The following is a 23181-nucleotide window of genomic DNA, read 5'->3' on the forward strand; positions in this document are numbered from 1 at the left end:
TTGCACCATTGATTCTCTCTAAAAGCAGAGATAATTGAGGGCTTAGTAAGTGCACTCTTCTCTCTAAAAATGTTTAAATGAGACCAGGTCTAACCAATAGCCAAAGCACATAACATGCATACTCATCAGAAGAGGAGTTCTGATGGCACATAGAATCATTAGAGAGAAGGCATTATACATCAAAGGTTCCATTCTGAAGCAATTCACATAATTCAAGAGCAGATTTTTTTTCCTTCAATAGCACAGCATTTTCAGTGAATTACTTAATACGCTTTTGGGGTAGGATGAAAAAGAGCCTTGTTTTTCTGCGTACTGTGATACAAACCATTAAACTTCACTCATAAATGTGAGGTGGGCTTTACTATCCTCACCCTCCAACACTCAGAGACACATGCACATATACATACAAAGATATAGATACACAAACACTCACACACTGTATGTGTGGGGTTTCATTTTCTGTCTTGTATATTTCTTTGTTTGGGTCAGTGAGTGTGGGTGTATAAAAAAAAGGAACAGCATATGAGAAAAATCAAGAAGTGACAACTTTCAGGGTACCAATGATAAATTGTAAACACGGAAACTACTAAGTAGCCATAAGCAAGTCACATTGGTATACTCTTTCAAAATGATTGCTTCACATACCAGGATGTGGTTACCAGAAAAATCCCAATGGAAGGCCACTTTTTTAAAAAGATTTTTTTATGACACCCTCAATGCCATTTAAAAGTGTTAGAACATTATTAGCTTAATGCCTTTCTTGGTACGTTCCTGATTTAAATGAAGGAATTAATCTTTTAGAATGTCTGTACTGATTTTAAAGTACCTTATTTTGCTGACCATAATAATTTTCCCCTTACTCCTTTCATTCTGGACTAGTGTTGTCATCCATGTATGTACATAACTCCTCATGTCGTACCCTCCACTGATACAGAACAACAACTGCTCTATGACTTACAGTCTTAGAAATGTTAAGTGATTTGCCAATAGTGACAGAGCTAATAGTAAGAGTCAGAGGAAGGACTTAAAATTCAGGTCTTTCTAACTCCAACTCTAGCCTTCTAGACTCTATGCCAAGCTTCATCTCATACATACATATGCTTATATTTGTTGTTCTGTTTTATCCAGACCTGAAATTTCATCAGCATAGAAAACTTCCTCCACTGATGTGTAGAGGCAACTAGTCAACAACATAGTCTCAAAGAATTGCATAGGGCAGGAGAGGTTAAAGACTTGGCTGTGGTCACACTGCCAGGATGTGTCAGAGGTAGGACTGGAATCTAATTTTGTTGCAACTTGGCTGGCCCTTGAAGGAGGAAGAGGAGGAGGAAAAAGAAAAAGAGAAAGAGGGGGAGGAGGAGAAGAAGAAGAAAAACAAAAATAAGGACAAGAAAAAGAAGGAAGAGGAGGAGATATCCAGAGAGTTGATAGATGGGAAGGCTGTTCAAGAGTTCTTTCTTTAAAATTTAAATAGCAAATTGTGATCATTCCCTTCTTGTAACTCATCATCTAATAGTTAACAAACAGTAATGTGATTTCACAATAGTCACCAGCAATGTTTAGAGCAACATGTCTTTGCCAATTTTTTAGCCTCTTTGACTATGAGGTAAAAAGACATCTTAATAGATTTTAGAAATTAGCTTTATGTGTATGTGGTTGTTATTATTCTCACTGTTGTTTGGGACCAGACCTGTGGTATCATTGTTTTGGGGAAACTCTCCATACCAATGCAGATCAGCACCTGTTCTGTCTCTCCCACCCCCTTATAATGCACATGCAGATATGCCTTTCTTCTTTATACATATATATATATATATATATATATATACATATATAAAAATACACACACACACACACACACACACACACACACACAGAGTTATTTTCATTTTGTCCCTCCTCTTCCCCTCCCCACCTTGAGGGCAGCAATGGTGTTTTTGTCTTTCTTTATATCCCCAGTAGGGCAGCTAAGTGGCACAGTAGATAGGGCTCTGGGCTTGGAGTCAGGAAGACTTGTCCTACTCTGTTCAAACCCAGCCTCAGACACTTACTATCTGTGTGGCCCTGGGTAAGTCACTTAACCCTGTTTGCCCCAGTTCTTTATCTGTAAAAATGAGCTGGAGAAGAAAATGGTGAACCACTGCAGTATCTTTGCCAAAAAACAAAGAACAAACAAACAAAAAAAACCAAATAGGGTCATAAAGAGTTGGACACAACTGAAACAACTGAACAAAGAATATCCCCAACATTTAGTACAGTGCCCGGTATATAATAAGTGATTAATAAATGCTTGTTGATTGATTGACTCAAAATAATCAGCTCTTCCCCTCTCCTCTCCTTAAATTACATAACCCACATATGAATTCCTCCTTCCTTGCCCTATATCCCACAAAGCATATAATTTATAGAGACTCCAAAGCTCCCTCCACAGTCCCAAGTTATGAAAAAAAAAAGGCTGTAACCCTGATGACAGCTCCTTTTCTGTCCGTTAGGGCAAGATTTTAGAAACAGTGTGTAGAGTGCAATGAAACATCCCCACTGTACTGAAACATTCCACTTTCCACCTTCTACATTTCTGCTCCAGGACTACAAAGTGCTGCTGGGGAATGACACATACCTGGCCAATCATAATCCAACTTCATTCTGTATCTCCACATTTCTTGTCAATAGTATCCATCCCTGGGCCTCTTCTCTACTCACTCTCCTTTGGCAATCTGATCCCACGCTACTTGTCCAATCTTATTTACATCTGGTCCCACCCCACCTATCCACCTTTATTTCTCATTACTCCCCAATACAAACCCTTCACTACAGTCTAGTCAGTTTCCTCACTATTCCCCACATACATCCTATTCATTCTCACCTTTGTTCATGTTCTTTCCCTTGCCTAGAATGCCATTACTCCTTCAGCATCTCCTAATTTTGCTCATCCTCCATGTCCCACCTCCTCCATAAAGCCTTCTCCAATTATTCCAGTCCAGACTGAGCTCTCCCTTCTCTGAACTCCTAATGTATTATTTATAGTCAATAACAAACATTCTCAACAAATCAGTGAGGATCAGTAAAAGGTAGAGTGGATAGACAACTTCAGAGTTTGAAAGACCTGGGTTTAAGTCATGCCATCTCCCCCCAAAAAATAGCTTGCAACAATTTTTATATATTTCCATAAGTATGTATTGTCCCCCAAAAACAGAATATAAGCTAGTTGAAGGCAGAAGACTTTCTTTTGCCTTCGTTTTTACTTTCATTAACCCCTAGCATAGTACCCGGCACACACTAGGACTTTAATGTTTATTGATTGATGGGGTGGTACATTTCAATGTAAAATGAGGATAATGAAATAGCTAACCTAACCAGGGTCCCACAAAAATATGTTAGTTCATATACTTTCTCCTCCCACTTCTTTTTTTTCTTTTCTCCTTTATGTATTTACTCTAAAATGAGGATAGATTAGTACTTATATCTAGATATAGATATATAGATATGTCTATATGTGTGTATATATATATATATATAATGGGTGTGTGAGGGAGAAAGAAGGAGAGAGAGAGACAGGGAAGAGAGGGGGAAAGAGAGACAGAGACAGAGACGGGGGGAAGAGAGAGAGAGAGACAGGGGAGAGAGAGAGAGATAGGGAGGGAGAGGGAGAGAGAGAGGGAGGGAGAGAGAGAGGAGGGGGAGAAAGAGAGAGAGCACTAGAGTGAAAGGGTTCTAAGCTACAATCAAAATCATTTCAATTTAAAAAGAGACTTTAAACCTATTTGTGAGATAGAGAAAGGGAGATACTTTGAAGAGTAGTTGAAAGGTGTTGTTTAAGTATAAGATTTGTTTTCCTTTCAAGTTCTGAATTTGGAAAAGACAATACATTATGGCTCCTCTGTCTCAAACTGGAAGGGGCTTTGTTTCCCAATATTTACTATATATATTTCATGCTAGTCAGGGTCTGCCTAAAATACAGAGAAGGTGAAAGGAAAACAAAAGATCGAAAGGAATGGAAAGCAGTAAGGGTAGAAGAGAGAATGTTACTGTAACACAATTTCTCTTCCCCTGACTCTAACCAATAGGGAGCCACCCATTGCTACTTCAAAATATCTACTTTATACAAAGTATCCCCAAGGGGAAAATTATTTGTCTAGCATTGAAATCCCCAAGGATCCTGGGCCGACAGCCATTATGGCTGATTGAAGAGTGGGCTGTTTTTGTTTTGTTTTGAGGTACTTTCTGCTTGGGGGGAGTGGAGGGAGTTATGAAGTCTAAGGAAAAATAATTGCAAAATAATATTTTGAATTTTGGAAATAGGGAAGGCATATTTAGGAAAGGAAAATTCTTGCATATCTACTTCAAAGATGCAAAATTTTTACAGTGCTGGGTCCATAGCCTGACACTGCTAAAGAATAATAAATTAGTTCCATGTAACTCTGAGTTTTCTACAAAATGAATTAAAATTTCATAAGAAGAAAATTACATCCACAAGCAGCTAATTGCATGACAAGGCAGAAATGCATACACTTTGTTTTAAAGGTGCAAAATAAATCAGGTACCCACATAAACTTAATTCTTTATCTACATATTTATATATGCTTAGCATGCAGTGAGCACTTATCAAATGCCTTTTCATTCATTCGAATGTACTTATTATTTCCCTACTACAATATAAGCTCCTAGAACTCAGGATTGTTTCTCTTTGTCCTTGTATCCCCAGCACCTAACTCAATGCCAGGAACATATTAGGCATTTAATAAACACATGTTGATAGATTATGAGTCTTCTCATCAAAATCATAAAGTGTTAGACCCAAATCTCCATGGTTTTTTTAAACTAGTCTTTTGAAAATGAAGTTGACTATATCTAATAATGTTATAGAAAGGAGTCAATAAAAACTCTTGCACATACCCATATTTAATAAAATCAAGACTAAGCACATAAAGGCCTTAGTAAAATTTTAATTTTATGATGCATAAACCTCTGAAGTGTTTTGGTGAAGAAAAAATGTTTAGGTTAATGTTAATGGGTATTTTTTCCCTTGTCTCTACTTGTCTAGTTCAGCTAATTATAATGTTCTAAAAATGCTTTAAAGCTGTTTTTCAGTCCAACAAAGATGTCATCCTCCAATTAACATGAAAAATCAGTTTGCAAGGGGACCAAGAAAATATTAATAAAATGGGCCTTTGGTTATAAGGATTAATGACAATTCTAAAAATCTCAGCCAAAAAAAGTTGTCAGCCTGTCCCAAATATACTGATTTTTACATTTTTTCAAGAGTTTTCAAGTTAACAAGAAAAATTCTCTCTTTTTTCAGCTAAATGATAGCAAGGGAAAATTTGGTGGGATACATAAACAAATTGGTGGAATACGTACACAAATCACATACTTTTAAAATAACTTAAATGAAAGGTCTTGGCCCTCACTGATCCAGACTTTCAAGGAGCAAGTGATTGAAATGGTTGGAAAGGATGGGGCCCAAGATTTCTAAAGGACTGCTTTACTTACTCATTGAGATGCTGAAATCGTTCCTGCCAATTAGTAGCCCGAACCACATTTCCAGTTTTATCAGTCAGCTTCATTCCAAAAAATTCTAACATCATTTTATAAGCCAAGAAGAACCTTCTCGTTGCTTCTTTTGTTTTTTTGAATTCCTAACAGAGAAAAACAAATTCAGCTAAAATTACTCTGGAATACATATACTGTACAATTATCATGTTAACCTTGAATATATAGTACATAAAAAATAAAGCTGTGATATATATTACCTCAATTTCATATGTAGTTAGCTCTTTAGCATAAAAGTTCAAACCTTGTTCTCTCAGTGGGAAAAGCCTGTTTAAAAGAAAGAAAGAAAAATTGAAGTTTTATTTTTGTGTAGTTTGGTTAACACAAATAATTAAACAAGTCATGCTTTAAAATAGCTAATAAATAACCAACCATTGAATATAAGTGTGGTTATGCTCCAGTTTTTCATAATCTCCTTTCCATTTATTTAGGACTTCTTCAATGTAAACACCTGAACAGTAAATATTTAGAAAACTAGTCAGATTCATTTGAAAATGTTTGAAGAATAAACTGTAAGACTCATGTCAGTCAAAGATAATAACTGACCATGTTTTATACTTAAACATAGTATGACTATATATAAATAGATATAACTATATCTTTCTATATAGCTATATAGTTATAGGTACATAACTATAATTATATACATATGTATGAAGTTAAAGATACAGAATATGTTAGTAAAAATACTACATTTCATTGAATGCTGAAACGAATAATTTTTAAATGTTGGAGCCCCCCCAAAAACAGGCCTCTAATTCAATTTAATTCAACAAAATTAGTAAATGCCTACTGTGTGCCATACACTGTGCTAATACTGGGGATACAATAATAAAAACCAAACAGTTTCTTCCCTTAAGGAGCTTATATTCTACTAGGGGGAAGCCACATGTACATACATGAATAAATATAAAACATATAAAAAGATAATGGAAAATAATTCCCCAAGTGATCAATATGATTCTGCAAATATAGGATGCTATTCAACTGAAAATATATTCCCTGATATTAAAAAACCTCATTCATTTAAAAATCTTTTTCATATGACTCATGTTTATTCTCTTCCACCCCCACTGATGTCTCTTTTCTCCTCTCTCCAAATATTTTTGAACGTGTTCCCTCCCACCACCCAAGGTTTCTTCCCTCTTTGGCTATGGAAGCAATTCAGAAATAATTCTGAATTTCTATAGTTGAAGAGGACATGCTAAAAATAAAGGAAAACATCTTTACACCTATCTTTGGAGCATTTTTCCTACATATCACCATCTTAAAGGTAACATTTACAGATACAATATTTGTTTAAAAAAATAAGGGGGCAGTGTCATGTGAATTATTTTATATAATACATGCACTGAGAATCCAAGAAAATGCCTTATATAAAATTCTGGCTGAAACCTATGACTCCACTAATCCTACCATGAACCTAACTTGGCTCCTTAATATAAAGATTATAAAATGTTTAACAACTCATGTAAAGATTCTCTGATTATAGTCAGCCCAAGCAATAAATATACTAATGGAAGAGACAAAAACAAGCTACTGCTATAACTCTATTTTCAAGAGTTTTCATTCAACAATATCCATTAGAATCATTAAGGCTTATGGAATCCTTACCAGAGCTAGGTTAATTATTTATTCTTTGACTCTTTTTATGTGTTTCTTAGCCTTCTTTTTGAAAGGAGTAAATAATTAGCATTTTAAAACCACAACAATTTATCTTGAACCAACTGTATAGTCCCAAAGGGATTTCTAAGAACATAAGATTAAGATAAAAACAAGTAGATGTGGCCACTATACCAATGTGTTTAAATAACTAATGCACTTAAGGAGAATGCTCAAGAGGTATCAAACTCCTCCTGGACTAAACCAGATTAAAATGTAATTGGGAGATATTTAACAAAATAAATAATACAATATAACAGGTTAATTTGTGGTTTCCTAAGTTAATACACAGCCCACAGGAATCTATTTCTATTTAAGTTTGATACTACTGCTCTAGAGCAAAAATTCTTTACCTGGCATCTTTGAACCACCAAAGGTCTGTGGATAGATTCTAGTGAGTCAGTAAACCTAAAAGGGAATATGTGTGTGTGTGTGTATACAAATATATGCATATATGTGTATATATAGATACATGTGTATATGTATATATACATGTGTGTATATAAACATACATATACACACACACATATACATATATATAAAACCCCTAACTGAAAACAGGCAGCTAGGTGGCACAGTGGATAGAGCATTGGGCTTGGAATCAGGAAGACATCTTCTCGAGTTCAAATCCAGCCTCAGACACTCACTAATTGTGTGATCCTGGGCAAGTCACTTAACCTTATTTGCCTTGACTTCTCATCTGTAAACGAGCTAGAAAAGGAAATGGCAAACCACTCCACTATCTTTGCCAAGAAAACCCCAAATGGGGTCACAAAGAGTCAGGCATGACTGAAACAACTGAGCGGAAATTTATCATTTCCTTCAATTTTTTAAAACTAATTCTGAGAAGAGGTTCATAGGTTTCACCAGACTGCCAAAGGGTCCATCACATACCAAAAAAGGTTAGGGATCATTGCTCTACAGGGTTGAAGTGAGATTTGAAGAATACATGTCCTCCAGAGGCCTCAGGATTCATCTCCATCCACCCCCTCACCAATCATTCTATTTCTGCCTTATACACTAGGGAGTCCCACTTAGCACAGCAAGAAAGACAAGTTCTTGAGACTTTGAAGTCTACTTCAAGCCATGATGTAAAAACTAACTGCATTCTTGTAATCTGACCTAGATTTGTGATAGATTAGTAGTAGTGGTGGTAATAGTAGTAGTAATCATTAGTATTACTATCGCTCTCATTTTTCTCATCTTCATTGTTTTTATTTTTTATCTAGTTGTACAGTAGTTCATAGGATATTAAATATATAATAATAATAGCAGGATATATGCTTGTCAAACATCTTTTATATCTGAGCCCCAGTGAAAAATATGAGAAGAGGTCATCATCATCATAACATGTTTAGGGTTTGTAAAAAATTACATTTATTTTTTATTTTGTCCTTATAATTACCCTGTAAGGTAGGTTCTGTAAGTATTGTTTTCTCTGCTTTATAGATAAGAAAACTGAAATGAAGGGACCTGAAGGGTTACTTAGGGGATTCCAACCAGTTTGTACCTGACTTCAACTAAATCCAATATTCTTTCCATTCCATTATTAGTACTAGAGTTGGCATCATGCCCCATTTTACAGATGAAGAAATTAATGTTCAGATATGTAAAATGATCTGGCCAAAGTGGCACAGCTAATCACTGGCCTAGGCTAGGTCCTCTAACATTCAATTCAATATACTTTCTACTATATCACAGCTATATATAATGGGGGTTTATTACTGTTAGGATACTGAGACAAGATAAATATACCATATTCCTCTTCTGTCCATTCTCCCCCCCCAAAAAAAAATCCTAGGAGATTATGACATGATTTATTGTGGAAATTGCCTCCATTTAAGCATGCTTCCTCAGAAATGGTGGCAGCAATTTCTCATAACTCAAAAATATCCCAAGAAAAAGTCTTAATTGTACCCTTTGCCTTGTATGTGGTAGGCACTAAGCAAATGTTTTTGTAATTGTTATATGGTAGAAATGGGTGGGTTCAGGTGGGGACTTTATAATTCTCAGCAAGAAAAATAACTATAATAAGTAGACAGTGGATCTTACACTACATTTACAGGTGGAACAACTTTCAGCAAGAGCATTTGGGATACCTAATGCCACATAATAAAAACAAACAAAAAAAATATCAAATAAACATCTTTTTTAAGAATGCTGTACACAACACAGATAAAGTAATGGATCATCACATTTATTGCTGCTTAAAATTTGCTATCAAAAGTATTAGATTACTTACCATCTGGTTTAAAGGGAATTTTATTCTTATAAAAACGGAGATTACTTAAGTCATTTTGATATCGGAGATCTTTAAAGTTCTGCTGAAAGAAACAACAACATATAGTAAATACATAGGTACAGAAAAAGGTATAGTCAAGCTTTTTGCTCCTTAATTTGTTGCAACATCAGAAAAGTAGGAGAAATATGTTGTAGTAAGTTATGTTAATAACTTAGAAAGACTTAATACATAAGTTATAAAATGTACTTCAGTTCATAGAATTAACTAGACATGGCCAAACAGTAACTTATGTTACTAGACTTATGGCTATTTAGGGACTCTAAGCTTAAAGTATATTATTGAGGCAGCCAAAAAGTAAATGCATTCTTAGCTTTTAGTGACAGAAATTCCATATCTATACAAGGATTATTAGCTATAGTATACTCTAACCTAGCTGTTCTTAACCTCTGTGTGTGTGTGTGTGTGTGTATGTGTGTGTGTGTGTGTTCTGGATACTTCTAGAAGTTTGGTGAAGCCTGTGGACTCCTCAAAATGATGTTTTTAAATGCACAAAATAAAATACAGAGGATTACAAAGGAAACTAATTAAATTGAAATAGTTTTTAAAATATAAAATAAAACCACTTTCAAGGACCCCACTGCTCTACCCCAATAAAACCACCTCTGAAATGTTATACTTAATTCTGAGTATCATATTTTACAAGATTACTTAACTGGAGGCAATTCAGGAGAATAATTTCTGGATGGTGAGGATAATAAAATCATATCATATGTAGATTAAAGGAACTAGGAATGTTTATCCTATAGAAGAGAAGACTTTGGGAAGATTTAGTCTTTAACCAGATATTAGAAGGACTATCACTTTAAAAAGGATTATCCTATTTAGCCCAAGAGGACCAACTCGGATTAAAGGGATTAATTTATATTACAGAAGCAAATTCTGGCTTGATGTAAGGAAATGAATGATTCCTAATGACTGGGACTGCCCCAGAAAAGGTTGTTCTCACAGGTAGCATTTTCTATCACTGGAGGTGTCCATGAAGAGGCTGAAAAAACACTTATCAAGACTAAAATGGATGCTCTAGAATTCTACGTAACACTCTTACTGGGTATTGATGTCGGTATTTGTACAAATCTCTTGCAGCATAAAAGCTTCTCTTTGGTTTGGCAGCCGACTCTGTGGAATCGTCATTCTGAAAGTTAAAAAACAAAAACAAAAACCAGACTTATTCATTAAAAGAGGTTATTGGTTTATGTCATTAAATACCATGTTTAATTCACTGAACAATTTCCAGAATTAACTTGAAATAATAACCTACACACACACACACACACACACACACACACACACACACTCCTAAGCTCATTTTGATTCTTCACATCATCTAAGAATTCTTTGCTAGTGAATAATTTTCTAATTTAATTTCTAATTAATTTAATCAAATTTTCAAGTATCTAAATTTGACTCTAAATTTGATACAAGTTTTCCTAATAAATAATAAACTTCATACTTAGCCAAGAGAGGCCAAAGCCCAGGGGGCTAAATGTGACAGATCAATACGCAGCAGAAATTTAAAAAAAAATCTACTACATATTTTACTGCATGTTATGTAAATAGTCACATGAAAAAATTTATTTTTTACTATTTCATATAACCAAAGTCTGTTAAGTACATAAATCAGTTCTATAAAGAAAATACTCATTAAATCTATAATGCTTAGCTGTTCTTCATAGTAAAGTAATATTTATGAAAGGAAAAGGGGGCTTTTAACAAACAGCACTATAAACTGCATATTTTATAGCACCACAACAAGGAAAATATGAAGGCATGAATAATTCTTACTGATTCAATGATATTAAACTGTATCATAAATCAGCAAAATTAAAATACATACATATGCTAAACAACCAAAAGCCTTTCCACTGAAATCAACTTGCAAACTGAAATAACATATATGATACTTCAATCTTATCTTAGTAAAGTTAGAAACTCAGATATCTAGGTTCAGAAATCCATGCAAAACAAGTTAATCTCTGTCCCAAATCTAAATTCTTAATCTATATGTCTTTTAAAAATTTATATGGGAATACTTTGTTCCAGGCTTCTTACATCTTACTACCTTTCCCATACTCTGTGATCCAGTGACTCTGGCTTCCTTGATTTTCCTCACGCTAGATTTACTCTTCAACTCTGAGCACTTTGGCTATTTCCCTAATGCCTGGAATTCCCTTCCTCCTCATCTCCATCTCCTTGTTTGCCTGGCTTCTTTCATGCCCTAGTTAAAATCTCACCTCCTAAAGAAGCTTTTCCTGATACCCCTTAATGCTAGTGCCTTCTCTTTGTGACCATCTGTGATTTATCATCTATTCATACATATAGAAATATAGATAGTTATCATATTTGTATATAGTTGTTTGTATGTTTCCAAGTCTGTGAGCTCCTTTTGAGAGCAGGCATTTTCTCCCCTTTCTTTTATCCTCAATGATTAGTACATAGCAGCCACTGAATAAATGCCTTTTGATTTGAGTTGACTATATTCTTAAGCTGGATGTCTTGTTAAAAGAAGTGTTCTGATATCTGAAGATCCTTATACAAATGCAAGATATTAATACATTTGTTATAAGTATCATTAGGAGAGGGAGAGTTGGTGTTTAAGACACACAGATGGATAATCCACTTGCAACATTAGCATTTGGTTGAGGCTTTGACTTTACTTGCTTTTGTGACCAGTTTTTTCCAGTCTTCATCAGGAATAGCAGCCTGGCACCTATGATTCTCGCAATTAAGGCAAGAACATATACTTGGACACTATCTCCTCTGGTTTTGAACACTGGCTATTATAAGCACAAGGAAGCTTAAATTCTGCCTACCTTACCATACCATACATCTGAAGACAGTTCTACCTAGCAAGTTCCCAAATGTATTTAGTCTGAGCATCAATAGGTCAAGAAATGACATTAGAATTAACTACATAATGTTCACAGCTTGGCCTCAGTGAAAGTGTAAAAAGGTTTAGTCTCAGAAATGCCCAACATCCCCAGATGCAGTATCTTCTGGAAAATAAAAATAAAAATAAAAATTTTATAAATGTGTATGCCAAAGAGAAATAGAATTTTGGGTTTTAAATGTCCAAAATGTAGATAAAAGTCAACAGAAAACCAAAAGCCAACGTATATAATACAAGAAGAAGCAGTGCAGTATAGTAGATCTGAAGTCAGTAAGACCTGAATTTGAGTCCAGCCTCAGAAACAAGGGCCTGAAAAGGCAGGCAAATTACTAAACCTCTCTGAGCTTAAGCAAATCTCTAAGACTAAGTCCCAGATAGTTGCTAATTTCTATCAACGAAAAAAATATGTACACTAAGAATTCCATATACCAATGAAATTACAGGTCTGTATGAAAAAAATCTTATATGAGTCACTTTTATAATAAAATAGTACAAAACATATCTTGCTTTGTTAGATCAAATAACCCTTTTCTTCATGCAGCAGAAAGATTATTGCTTCTCTAGTCAAAAAACAGGGGCTCAAATCCTACCTCTATCAATCACTACCTATATATCCTTGGGCAAATTAATTCAGAAATCTGGCTCTCAGTTTCTTTATTTGTAAAATGAGGGGTCTGGTCTAAGGAAAGGGAAAGGAATTAGCAGTGCCTGATATGTGCCAGGCATTGTGATAAGTGCTGTATAAATATTATCTCATTTAATCTGGACTAGATGGTCTCTGAGGTACCTCTCAGCTATGGATGTATGCTGTTATGATCCTCTCTTCTACATGGATACCAGCTAATAACTCATTTATGTGGTACACACACACACTAACCCTATGAAGAGACTACTGCAAGTATCCTCATTTCATAGATAATAGAGGACACTTAAGCTCAAAACTAAAGTGATTTACTCAGCCTCTTAGCTAATAAAGGTCAGTGCCAGGAATCAAAACTCATTTTTTCTGATCCAAAGTTCTTTGCTTTTTCCTTTGCAGACCAAAATGAAATCTGAACCAAAAGTTCATATTAAATCCTACACCCCACAAAAACAGAAACTTTAGGCAACATGGAAAAAAGCAGGAACTGAAATGTATATCATGAAGTAGAAGAAACTCCAAAGTTTTGATTTAAACCATTTGTAGGTTATTAATCTCTAATTGAAAATCCAAACTATAATTTGGGTGAGTAGAGCACAGATCAAGGGCAAGCCAAATGTCTGGGGAGAAAGAATGGAAATTTTTAAACTTTTTAAAGTTTATGGGTTTAAATTTATTAAATTTGTAGGTTTGCTAGTAAAAGATTTGCCAATGATGTATATATAACTTGCCACATATTTGTTAACCTGGACCTGTGATTTTAGCAGTATAGAGAACTCTGTTTGTAATATCGTTCCACCAATGAAGATGGGCTCCTCATCTGTAACTTGCAGATCTTAAAGAATTTCCCTGAGGAATTCTTTTTGTGTTGTTGTTAGGCAATGGGGTTAAGTGACTTGCCCAGGGTCACACAGCTAGTAAGTGTCAAGTGACTGAGACCAGATTTGAACTCAGGTCCTCCTAACTTCAGGGCCGGTGCACTATCCACTGCTCCACCTAGCTGTCCCTGAGAAATTCTTACCCAAAATCACAGAGCTAATACATGTAAGAGGCGAGACTCATAACCAGATCTTCCTGACTACAAGACTGGCTTGCTATCCACCATACCAAGCTGCCTCTTAATACGTCATTGACGATAAAAATTTACCTTCTGTTGCCGTTCATCTATAGTTCATTTAGGAAACACTAACATAGATGATACTGGCTGGTTATAACAAGTCAAGTTTTGAACCTGATTCAGTTTGGTTATCTTGTATTAACTGGCACCCCTAAACTTCAATAGAAGACTATGTTTTTGTTTGTTTTTCTTTTTGGCTAGGCAATGGGGTTAAGTGACTTGCCCAAGGTCACACAGCTAGTAAATGTCAAGTGTCTGAGGCTGGATTTGAACTCAAATCCTCCTGATTCTGGAGCCCGGTGTTCTATTATTTAAGACTGTTTTAAATGGGAGAGAAATGAAAGAGTGGGAGGTACATGGGTTATATATGAACTAGAGAGGGTGAGGAGATGCAGTTACAATATCCAAATACTCTCCACTCCCCAAGTAGAAAGCAGGAACAAGTAGATAGAACACCAGGTTGTTGTCGTTCATCCTTCGTTCTGGAAACTAGAAGTTGAAAGACTTAGGGAAGCTTGGGATCTGCAGTGCTATGCCAGAGTATTTCCTTTCCTGGGTCAGGATAACAGAGGATACCAGAGACACTCAAGTCTAAATTTATCCGGTTGTCCCAGTTGATTACAGAGCACTACAACAGGTACCATTACAAGGGTCAGAGGAAACTGAAATTCCTGAGGTACGGCCAAAAGGATTCATAAACCAGAGAATTCTTTAGCAAGTTGGAAACTCTCTGCAATATGAATGGTACCGGTAGAAGAGGTCTGGGGAAAGAGAGTGACCAACCTTTGGTCTTCCCCTCCCCCCCCCGACTTTCATTGACGTTAGATGGATAGAAACAGAACAGGTTATTATGGGCTTAATTTTGAAACAGTATAGTATACTGGAAAGAGCAGAAGTTTTCGAGTCAGCAGAGTTCTAGATCGTGGCTCAAGCACGTATTAGCAAGTTTCTTGAGCCTAAATTTCTCTATCAGTAAAATGATCAATAAGAAATAATAATCCCTTCTGGCTGTAAAATCTTATGTGCATGTCCCTTCTTAGTGAAGCAGCCTTTGGGATGATGGTTTTCCACTGTGAGTAGTACATGCCTTTTCTTTTCTCTTTTTCCAGAAGTTCTGGGTGATTTATCAGAGATTGAAGATTTTCTTTATTTGGAAAAAAAGTTGGCAAAATTACATATGGTATTGTCGTTTTAAATATAAAGACGGTTGTGCTTAAAACTACCTATTTTAACAGGTTTACTGAGTGAAATAACACAATTCCTGTGAATTTCTTGGATGAGACAGATGCACTACATGGGTAAATGAAGAACTGTTCTAATATTTTAACTTAAAGTGGGGAAATAATAGAAATAGTTTGATGGTAATACTCCTAACAATAGGAGAAAAGGACAGACTTAGGTGTGGTCTGCACAGTGGAAAGGGGACTCGACTCGGGGGTCAGAAGTTTCAGCTCTGCCACTTGCTAGACCTTGTGACCTTGGGCAGTTTCTCTAAGCCTTTGTAAAATGGAGATTAGCACTACTAAGTACTCTACCATACAGAGTTATGGTCAGGGAAGCCATTTAGTTAAGCCTTAAGGTAACATATAAGTTTAAGTTTAAGAGAATTTCCACAACTGTGAATAGGTTTCATAGCCTTCTATTTTTAGCTACTTAACTGGCACTTCTCTGTTCTTCTTTCTCCCTTCTTCCAGGTGCAGGGAGAGCACCAAACCAAATTTGGTTTTCTCTTTGGAAGAATTTCCTTATACAATACAATTCATGGGCACAGATGTGCAGCGGGCCTGGGCCTCCAGCCACAACCACAGCCACACGCCTACTTCTCAACCTGCCTGCAATTGCAGGGCTCCCCTCAACTTCCTGGTGACTCAAAGAGGACTGTGCCAAGGGAGAAAAGAACCCCTGGACTGGCAACTGTCTTGCGGAAGGCAAGGAGGGAGGAATGGGGCTTAAAGAAGCACCCTCTCACCCCACAAAAATAAATAAAATGTATTCAGACTAGGGTACTCTAATATGAGGGCGCTTCTTCCTTCACTCTCTCTGAGTCCTCCCTCCCTTCTTCATCGGGCTGTGGCAGCAAAACCAAGTGCTCCACTCGGGAACAGAGATGCTCTCAAATCCTCCAGGAGGACGCGGGGGGCCGGGGGAAGAAGGGGAAAGGGCACGGCTCGGGGATAGCACTGGACCAGAGAGGACCTAGCACCTTCCCCCCGGGAAGCCTCTGGGGCATACCTGCTCCTTGCTACCGGCGGCGTCCGCGTCTCCCTCAGGTGCTGCAGGGTTGTCTTCTGCCCGCGGGCTGGCCCTAGCAGGTGGCCCCGCTGGTTGCTCGGGCTCGTGCCCCGGGCCCTCGCGGCTGCCTGGGCCACTGCCGGCTGGGCCGTCTTCCTCCTCGTCCGGCTCGGGCTCGGAGTCCGTCTGCCAGGTGGAGTCACAGTCCTCCACGGTGGTGGGCTCCTTGAAGCTGGTCCCGCTCAGCAGATTGCCCATTGAAGAAACGGCGACAGAGACGGAGGTTGCAGAGGGAGAAGGTGGAGGTGAAGGAGGAGGAGGAGGAGGAGGAAGATGAGGAGGGCCGAGGGAGAGGGCAAGGGGCTTCGGGGAGGGAGGCGGCGGCGGCCACCCCAGCTCAAGCACACAGCCCTCGCCGCTGCCCCCACGAAAGCAAAGAGCCGAAGGGAAGCTGGGGGGGGGGGAAGGGGAACCCGAGATGGGGGCTAGCGCCCGAGCATGGCAGCACTAGGTGTCTGGGGGTGGCCTGGGACGGGACGCAAGGGCCTCCGAAAGAGCACAGGGCAGCTGCCACCAGCACAGCACTGATGCTTAGGTCCAGTCCGGCCAATGGTGCTGCTGCCACTGCTGCTGCTGCCTCCGCCACCGCTACAGCTGCCGCCGCTGCTTCAGTGCAGAGACAGGCAGACACACACACTCACAGGGAGGAGCAGGCGGCCTCGGGACTTCCACCGCAAACGTTTAAACCCGCCCATCTGATACCTTCTCCTCCTCATGGGCAGGAGGCTGGGTGCTGGCCAGGGCGACAGAGGAAGGGGCAGCGAAGGTAGGCCAGAGTCCCTCCCCCCAGGCGGCACCTCACAGAACCCTGGAGCTGGCATTTTTAACCCCCCACGTTTCAGCCTGGGCTGCTACGCCTTACTTTGCCTTTTTGCCTAGCTAGCTTCTGGGGTGGGAACGAGGCCCTTAATGAAGACAGGGCGCCTTCCTTCCTGGTCCTGTGGGATTGTCCCACCAACCCCCACAGCCTTGTGTCCCAGGCTGGCTGAAGAGTCAAGAATGAGACATATATCCCCCTTCCCGCGAGCTGACAGACTGGGTCAGAGTTGTCCCAGGAATTTGAGGAGCTGCCCTATCATCAAACATTTATTGTTTCCCCTCCCCCTCCCACTGCTTGCCTAGGAGGAAGACAAATTAACTGCAGCAGAAGGAAGACAAAAACTAATGGGGTCCCACCGTCAAAAAACCGCAAAAGCCAAATTACAACTGGTACAAGTTAGGGTGGTTACAGAATTCCTTCCTCCCCAAAATTCCATCCTCCTTCCTGTGCCTGAAGTTCAGATAAAACTCAAAACTTTCCACAGTCTGTAGTATATGCTGATATGCTGATCTCTACCTCGGGTGTGTGTGTGTGTGTGTGTGTGTGTGTGTGTGTGTGTGTCTGTCTGTCTGTCTGTCTGTCTGTCTATCTGTGTGTCTGCGTGTTCAAGAGTTAAGTGTATGTAGTCTATGAATGTGTAAGAACTCTATTAAAATGTACTTGTTCCTTATACAATTCTATCTAATCTTTACTGCTTTCAGTCAACAAGCATTTATTAAGCACTTACTATGTTCCAGGCACTATGTTAAGCACTGAGAATATAAACTAAGACAAAAAACAAAGGAATAAAAAAGGTTCCTGCCCTCAAGGAGCTCACCTTCTAATAGCTATATTGCGTCATAGACCAGCAGTCTCCAGTCTTTTTTGAGCCTGTACACCTTCAGTAAGATATTTTTGAGCATATACTCCCAAATATGTATGTTTGGTTATTTGTAAATTATATGCATGTGCTGTTATACTAATAATTTTATATATCATCCAACTTACACCAAAAAATACAATTTGCAAAAGGATGAGACGAACATGTAATAATAGTGGATCCTGAAGTCAATAGGAAACGATTGAAGTTTACTGAGCAGATGAGTGACAGGGTCACACTTTAGGAAAGTCGCTTTGGCAGTTTATGGAGGATAGTGATGATAATGATTAATAATAATAATAACTATCGTTTATATCATGTTTTAAAGTTTGCAAAGCACTTTTCATATGGCAAACTCATTTAATCCTCACAGCTCTGTGAGGTAGGTACTATTATTATCCCCTATTTATAATTTCAAAAACCGAAGCTGAAAGTAGACACATAGCTGGGTGTCACATAGCTAGAAAGTCTGAGGCAGGCTGGGAATTCAAATCTTCCTGACTCCAAGTTCCATTCTCAATCCACTATGCTACCTAGCAGCTTTAAGAATATAATAGAGGCTTTGCGGGTGGGAGACCAGTTTGAGAGGTTATAGTAATAGTCCAGGTAAGTGATGAAAAGGACCTGAACTCGAGTGGTGGTGGCCTTAAGAGCGGACAGAAGAGGCTTAGAAGCAGAAAGGACAAGATTTGACCCCAAACTAGATATGCGGAGGGTGGGGCTAAGGAAAAGTCAAGAGTCAAAGATGGTGGGACAGCTAGGTCACTTAGTAGATAGAGCACCAGCCCTGGAGGACCTGAGTTCAAATGCAGTCTCAGACCAGACACTTGATAATTACTAGCTATGTGATCCTGGGCAAGTCACTTAACCCCAATTGCCTCGCAAAAAAAAAAAAAAGGTCAAAGACGATATGAATGTTGTGAAAACCTGGATGACTAGGAGGATGGTGGTGCCCTTGACAGTAACAGGGAAGTTTGAAAAATAGGTAGGTTGGAAGTGGGGTGTGGAAAGATAATCTAATGAGATTTGTGATTCAGATTGCAATTCACTCACACCTGCTCATCTCAAAATGAAAAGTGAGGAAGCAAAGATCTTTACAAGCCACTACCCCAGTATAGCAGCCATGAAGGAATCTGAGAGGGAATATGTAGGGACAGAATTTCCCAGTGTCACAGAGTAACTGTTGTGGTGGAAGTTAGTTTTGGTTATAACTGTGCTGAGATGCCTAGCCAGACTCAGAAGGGAGAAGAGAAAACTTGCACAGCAGAGGGAGGAGGTAGAGTATTGGGGGATAAGAATAGGCCGTAGTTGTGTCTGAGACAAACCTCATGATTGGCTATCAGCTGCCTATCAAAGAGAGAATGGGATAAAATCTGTCTTGCCACCCTCTAATTGGTTGATCACACACTCCATGGGGTCAGTCCACTACTATTCCTTCCCCTGCTTTGGAGAACACTGTTATAGACAATAATGAGATAATTGCTTCCCTCACCCTCCAGAAATAACCTGTTTTGAAATCTGAATAAAAACTCAAGACTATCTACTCCATACTCCATACTCCATTTTAAAATGGAAACCAGGTTCATGTTATGAAATTCACATGATTTTATTGACGTGACTTTTCTCCACCAACCTCTTCCCTTCTCATATTTAGGCAGCCTTTCTCCAGCTGCCAAGATAATCTTAAAGCAGAGATCTGACCGCAACACTTCCAGGCTCTTTAACTTTCAAAGGCTCCCCATTTCCAACAGAATGAAGCACAAGCTACTTAGCCTTCAATTTAAGTCCTTCTCCAACTTACTTTACTCTACTTTCCATCTCTATTTTATAGTATTTTCTTGGTCTTGATACAATAAACAATACCTGAATACACATAGAATCTCCGTGACAGGAATAGACTTCTCCCCTAACTCATCTCCACCTAATGGCATCTCTTCTCCTTCAAGGCCCAGCTCAGGTGTCATTTCCTTTCCTGATATCTGCCACTACCACCACCACTACCCACCACCACCCTATAGATGTGATCCCTCTCTCTTTAAATCACTTAGAATTCTTTGCGTGAATTTGACTGCACACTTACCATTTTTTGAATGGTATTAAGAGTAACAGTTGAGTTTAGAGGCATCCTTAGAGTCAGGAGCACCTGGGTTCTAGTCCCACCTTCCTCTGTCATATACTGGTTTTGTGGCCTTGGGCAAGTCACTTAACCTCTCAATGCTTCAGATAACTGACTGTAAGTTAAAGATCAGTTGCCTATTTACGTTGGTAGAAGGAGTTTCCTAACTAGGAATTCATTACACTAAGAAAATTATCAGAATCTCATTTAAAAAAAAAGAATAGTTAGAATTTGAATAAGAGAAAGTGAAAGGATCTTTTATATGAAGGGAATAATATCAGCACAGGCAAAAAAGTAAGAGTAAGTATGGGTGGTTGTAGTAGGAAGGAAGCCAAAACTGACCTGAGTAAGGACCTTCGAAATGTGGTTGGATAGGTACTTTGGGACCCATTGAGATTGAGAAGGCTTTTGAATGTCAGACTCTGAAGTTTGTAGTTGAATCTATACATACTAGAAGCACTATTGCAAGTTCAGAAGCAAGGGACAGGCATGATTAAAATGGTGTGTTGATAACATTAATTTTGTACTGGTATATAGAATGAATTGCACAGAGAAAAATGAATGGGAGATCAAGTTAGAAGAGTACTGTGGTAATCCAAGTGTGAGATGATAGTGTCTTGGCTAGGATGAAGGTAGTTATTTGCCAACAGCATTAATAAATGCCACATTTGCAGAAGAAATTGTATTCTTAGTTCTATCTACAACTGAGTCGTCAGAATTTTCAGAGTTCAATAACATTTAAAACATGTCACAGAGATTTGGAAAATTTAATGGGCAGAAAAATGGAAGGAAGGAATAAAGAAATGAAAGAAGGAAGAAAGAGAAAGAAAAAAGAAGAGAGGAAGGGAAGGGGTAAAGAAAGGATGGAGGGAAAGAAAAGAAAAGGTGGGAAAGCAGAAAAAGGAAGGAAGAGAAAAGAAGAAAAGGGAGAAAGGAGAGAAAGCATAAATACAATCATAGGCTGAGCAATCTGCAACAGATAATAAATAAAGAGCATCAGAGAAGAACTAGAGTAAAGTATGTCATAAAAGAATGATTAATTGAATGAAAGAAAAAGCATGTACTAAGCATTAACTACATACTAGGCACTATGTTGAGCACTGGGGATACAAACACTAGCAGGAAAGTCACTGCCCTCAAGGAACTTACATTCTAATAAGAAAAGACAACACTATTGGGGGGGATGAAGATGACCAAGGAGGAGTATTTTGGACAGAGAAGTCAGAAAGAATAATGAATGTAGTCAGAGGATCATTGATTAGCATATTCTTTCTAGGAATGATAGTGTTAATTTCATAACTTCTCAGAGGTAGAGTTGGAAGATACAGGGAGGGTAGTTTGGCACAAAAATGGTCAGAAAGTGGTGTGGTGGGCCTGAGTCCAGGCAAGATAGAGCCTTTTGGTTGATCTCCCTAGCTCAAATCAATAAACTCCAGTGACTCCCTATTGTCTCCAGGATCAAATACAAAATATGCTGTTTGGCATTTAAATGTCTTCATAACCTGACCCCTTCCTACCTCTACAATCTTTTTTACATCTTACCCCTCCATCTACTCTTTAATCTAGCTACACTGACCTACTTTGTTCTATCTCCCTGCCTTTTTACTGGCTACACCTCATACCTAAAATGATCTTCAATTGGAGCTATCCAAAAGTGGAATGGGATGCTTTAGGAAACAATATTTCTCATCACAGAAGGTCCTCAAGTGATGGCTAGATGATAAATTCTTTGAAAGTAGAAAGTGTCACATTTTTCATCTTGCTATTCCTACCATCTAGCATAATGTCATGAACATGGCAAATGTAATATACATTAATAATACATGTTTGTTGAACTAAATTGAAAACTTGGTACATAAGATTAAATTGGTGTATAGGGATGTCAACCAGCAAAGCCCACCTCTCAAAATTCAGAGGAGTCCAAATTGGGTTAAAAACGTTTTTTAGGAGGAAAATCAGATACTAGTGCCAAGACCTGTGTAGTATAAGATACAAAGGAGCCCATAGTCCAGGAGAGGCAGGGGAGATTTCTGCTTGAAAACCATAAAGGAAAGGTTCAGGGAGGGATTGGGAAAAAGAATAGAGAGTCTTTACCAAGGACAGGTGGGACCAGGTGTAGGATGTTTTGCAGGCACAGTTGACCGCAAGGCTGCTTTGGGCCAGTTTTGGGGGGGTGGCACGCCACAGTTCAGCAAGGTCAACGACAAACACCATCAAAGGCATCTGGGACCTTTCCATCTCCTACTGCTCGAGGAGCCGCCGCCACCATGAATGACACTGTAACCATCAGAACCAGGAAGTTCATGACAAACAGACTTCTTCAGCATAAACAGATGGTTACAGATGTCCTTCATCCTGGAAAGGCCACAGTGCCCAGACTGAAATTTGAGAAAAACTGGCCAAGATGTACAAGACAACTCCAGACGTCATTTTTGTCTTTGGATTCAGAACCCATTTTGGTGGTGGCAAAACAACAGGCTTTGGCATGATTTATGATTCCCTTGACTATGCAAAGAAAAATAAACCAAAGCACAGACTTGCAAGGCATGGCCTGTATGAGAAGAAAAAGACATCAAGAATAGAGCAAAAGGAACACAAGAACAGAATGAAAAAAGTCAGGGCAAATGTCAGTTCTGGCAAAAAGAAGGATTAAAAGGCACTATGGAAGATGTTTATCCGTGAAGAAAATTTTTCATCAGAGCATAAATAAACTATGTAAAAACTTTAAAAAACATTTAAAAATTTTTTTAAAAAAGGCATCTGGGAGTAAGCAAGACTTTGGTCACTGCAGGCTCCTGATTGGCTCCTTTTGACCAATGGGTTTACTCTGTGTCTAGTGCCTGGTAATAACTCATAGAAAATGACATTAATTTTGGGAATACTTTTACAGGGATGAATGGGTTTAAAAAAAAAAAAGAGCCACTCATGAAAATACT

At 38.4% G+C, this 23181-nt stretch overlaps 1 protein-coding gene, 1 long non-coding RNA gene and 1 pseudogene across 3 annotated transcripts in view; 2 read left to right on the forward strand and 1 right to left on the reverse strand.

The window, feature by feature from the left end:
- The window catches only part of OGFRL1 (opioid growth factor receptor like 1), a 30572-nt gene extending 13080 nt beyond the window's left edge, over nucleotides 1-17492 (reverse strand). The window contains exons 1-6 of one of the 2 annotated variants that reach the window (XM_021000150.2): nucleotides 16391-17492; nucleotides 10560-10646; nucleotides 9455-9533; nucleotides 5923-6001; nucleotides 5751-5817; nucleotides 5491-5636 (exon numbers count right to left, since the gene is read on the reverse strand). In XM_021000150.2, the coding sequence (XP_020855809.1) occupies nucleotides 5491-5636; nucleotides 5751-5817; nucleotides 5923-6001; nucleotides 9455-9533; nucleotides 10560-10646; nucleotides 16391-16648 (716 nt within the window). In that variant the 5' untranslated portion in view covers nucleotides 16649-17492. Of the gene's footprint in view, nucleotides 1-5490; nucleotides 5637-5750; nucleotides 5818-5922; nucleotides 6002-9454; nucleotides 9537-10559; nucleotides 10647-16390 lie in introns of both variants that reach the window. The other variant, XM_021000149.2, reaches the window with a different exon arrangement.
- Nucleotides 14315-16195, forward strand: LOC110217672 (uncharacterized). The gene is made up of 3 exons (XR_002327113.2): nucleotides 14315-14834; nucleotides 15394-15456; nucleotides 15853-16195. It is a non-coding gene; the product is annotated as an uncharacterized LOC110217672 (long non-coding RNA).
- Nucleotides 17493-18252: 760 nt separating the features above from the next.
- LOC144457577 (small ribosomal subunit protein eS24 pseudogene) lies at nucleotides 18253-22977 on the forward strand (annotated as a pseudogene).
- Nucleotides 22978-23181: the final 204 nt, after the last annotated feature.

Source organism: Phascolarctos cinereus, unplaced genomic scaffold (genome assembly GCF_003287225.1).
Source record: "Phascolarctos cinereus isolate Bilbo 61053 unplaced genomic scaffold, phaCin_HiC Scaffold_5;HRSCAF=322, whole genome shotgun sequence".
Taxonomy (NCBI): domain Eukaryota; kingdom Metazoa; phylum Chordata; class Mammalia; order Diprotodontia; family Phascolarctidae; genus Phascolarctos; species Phascolarctos cinereus.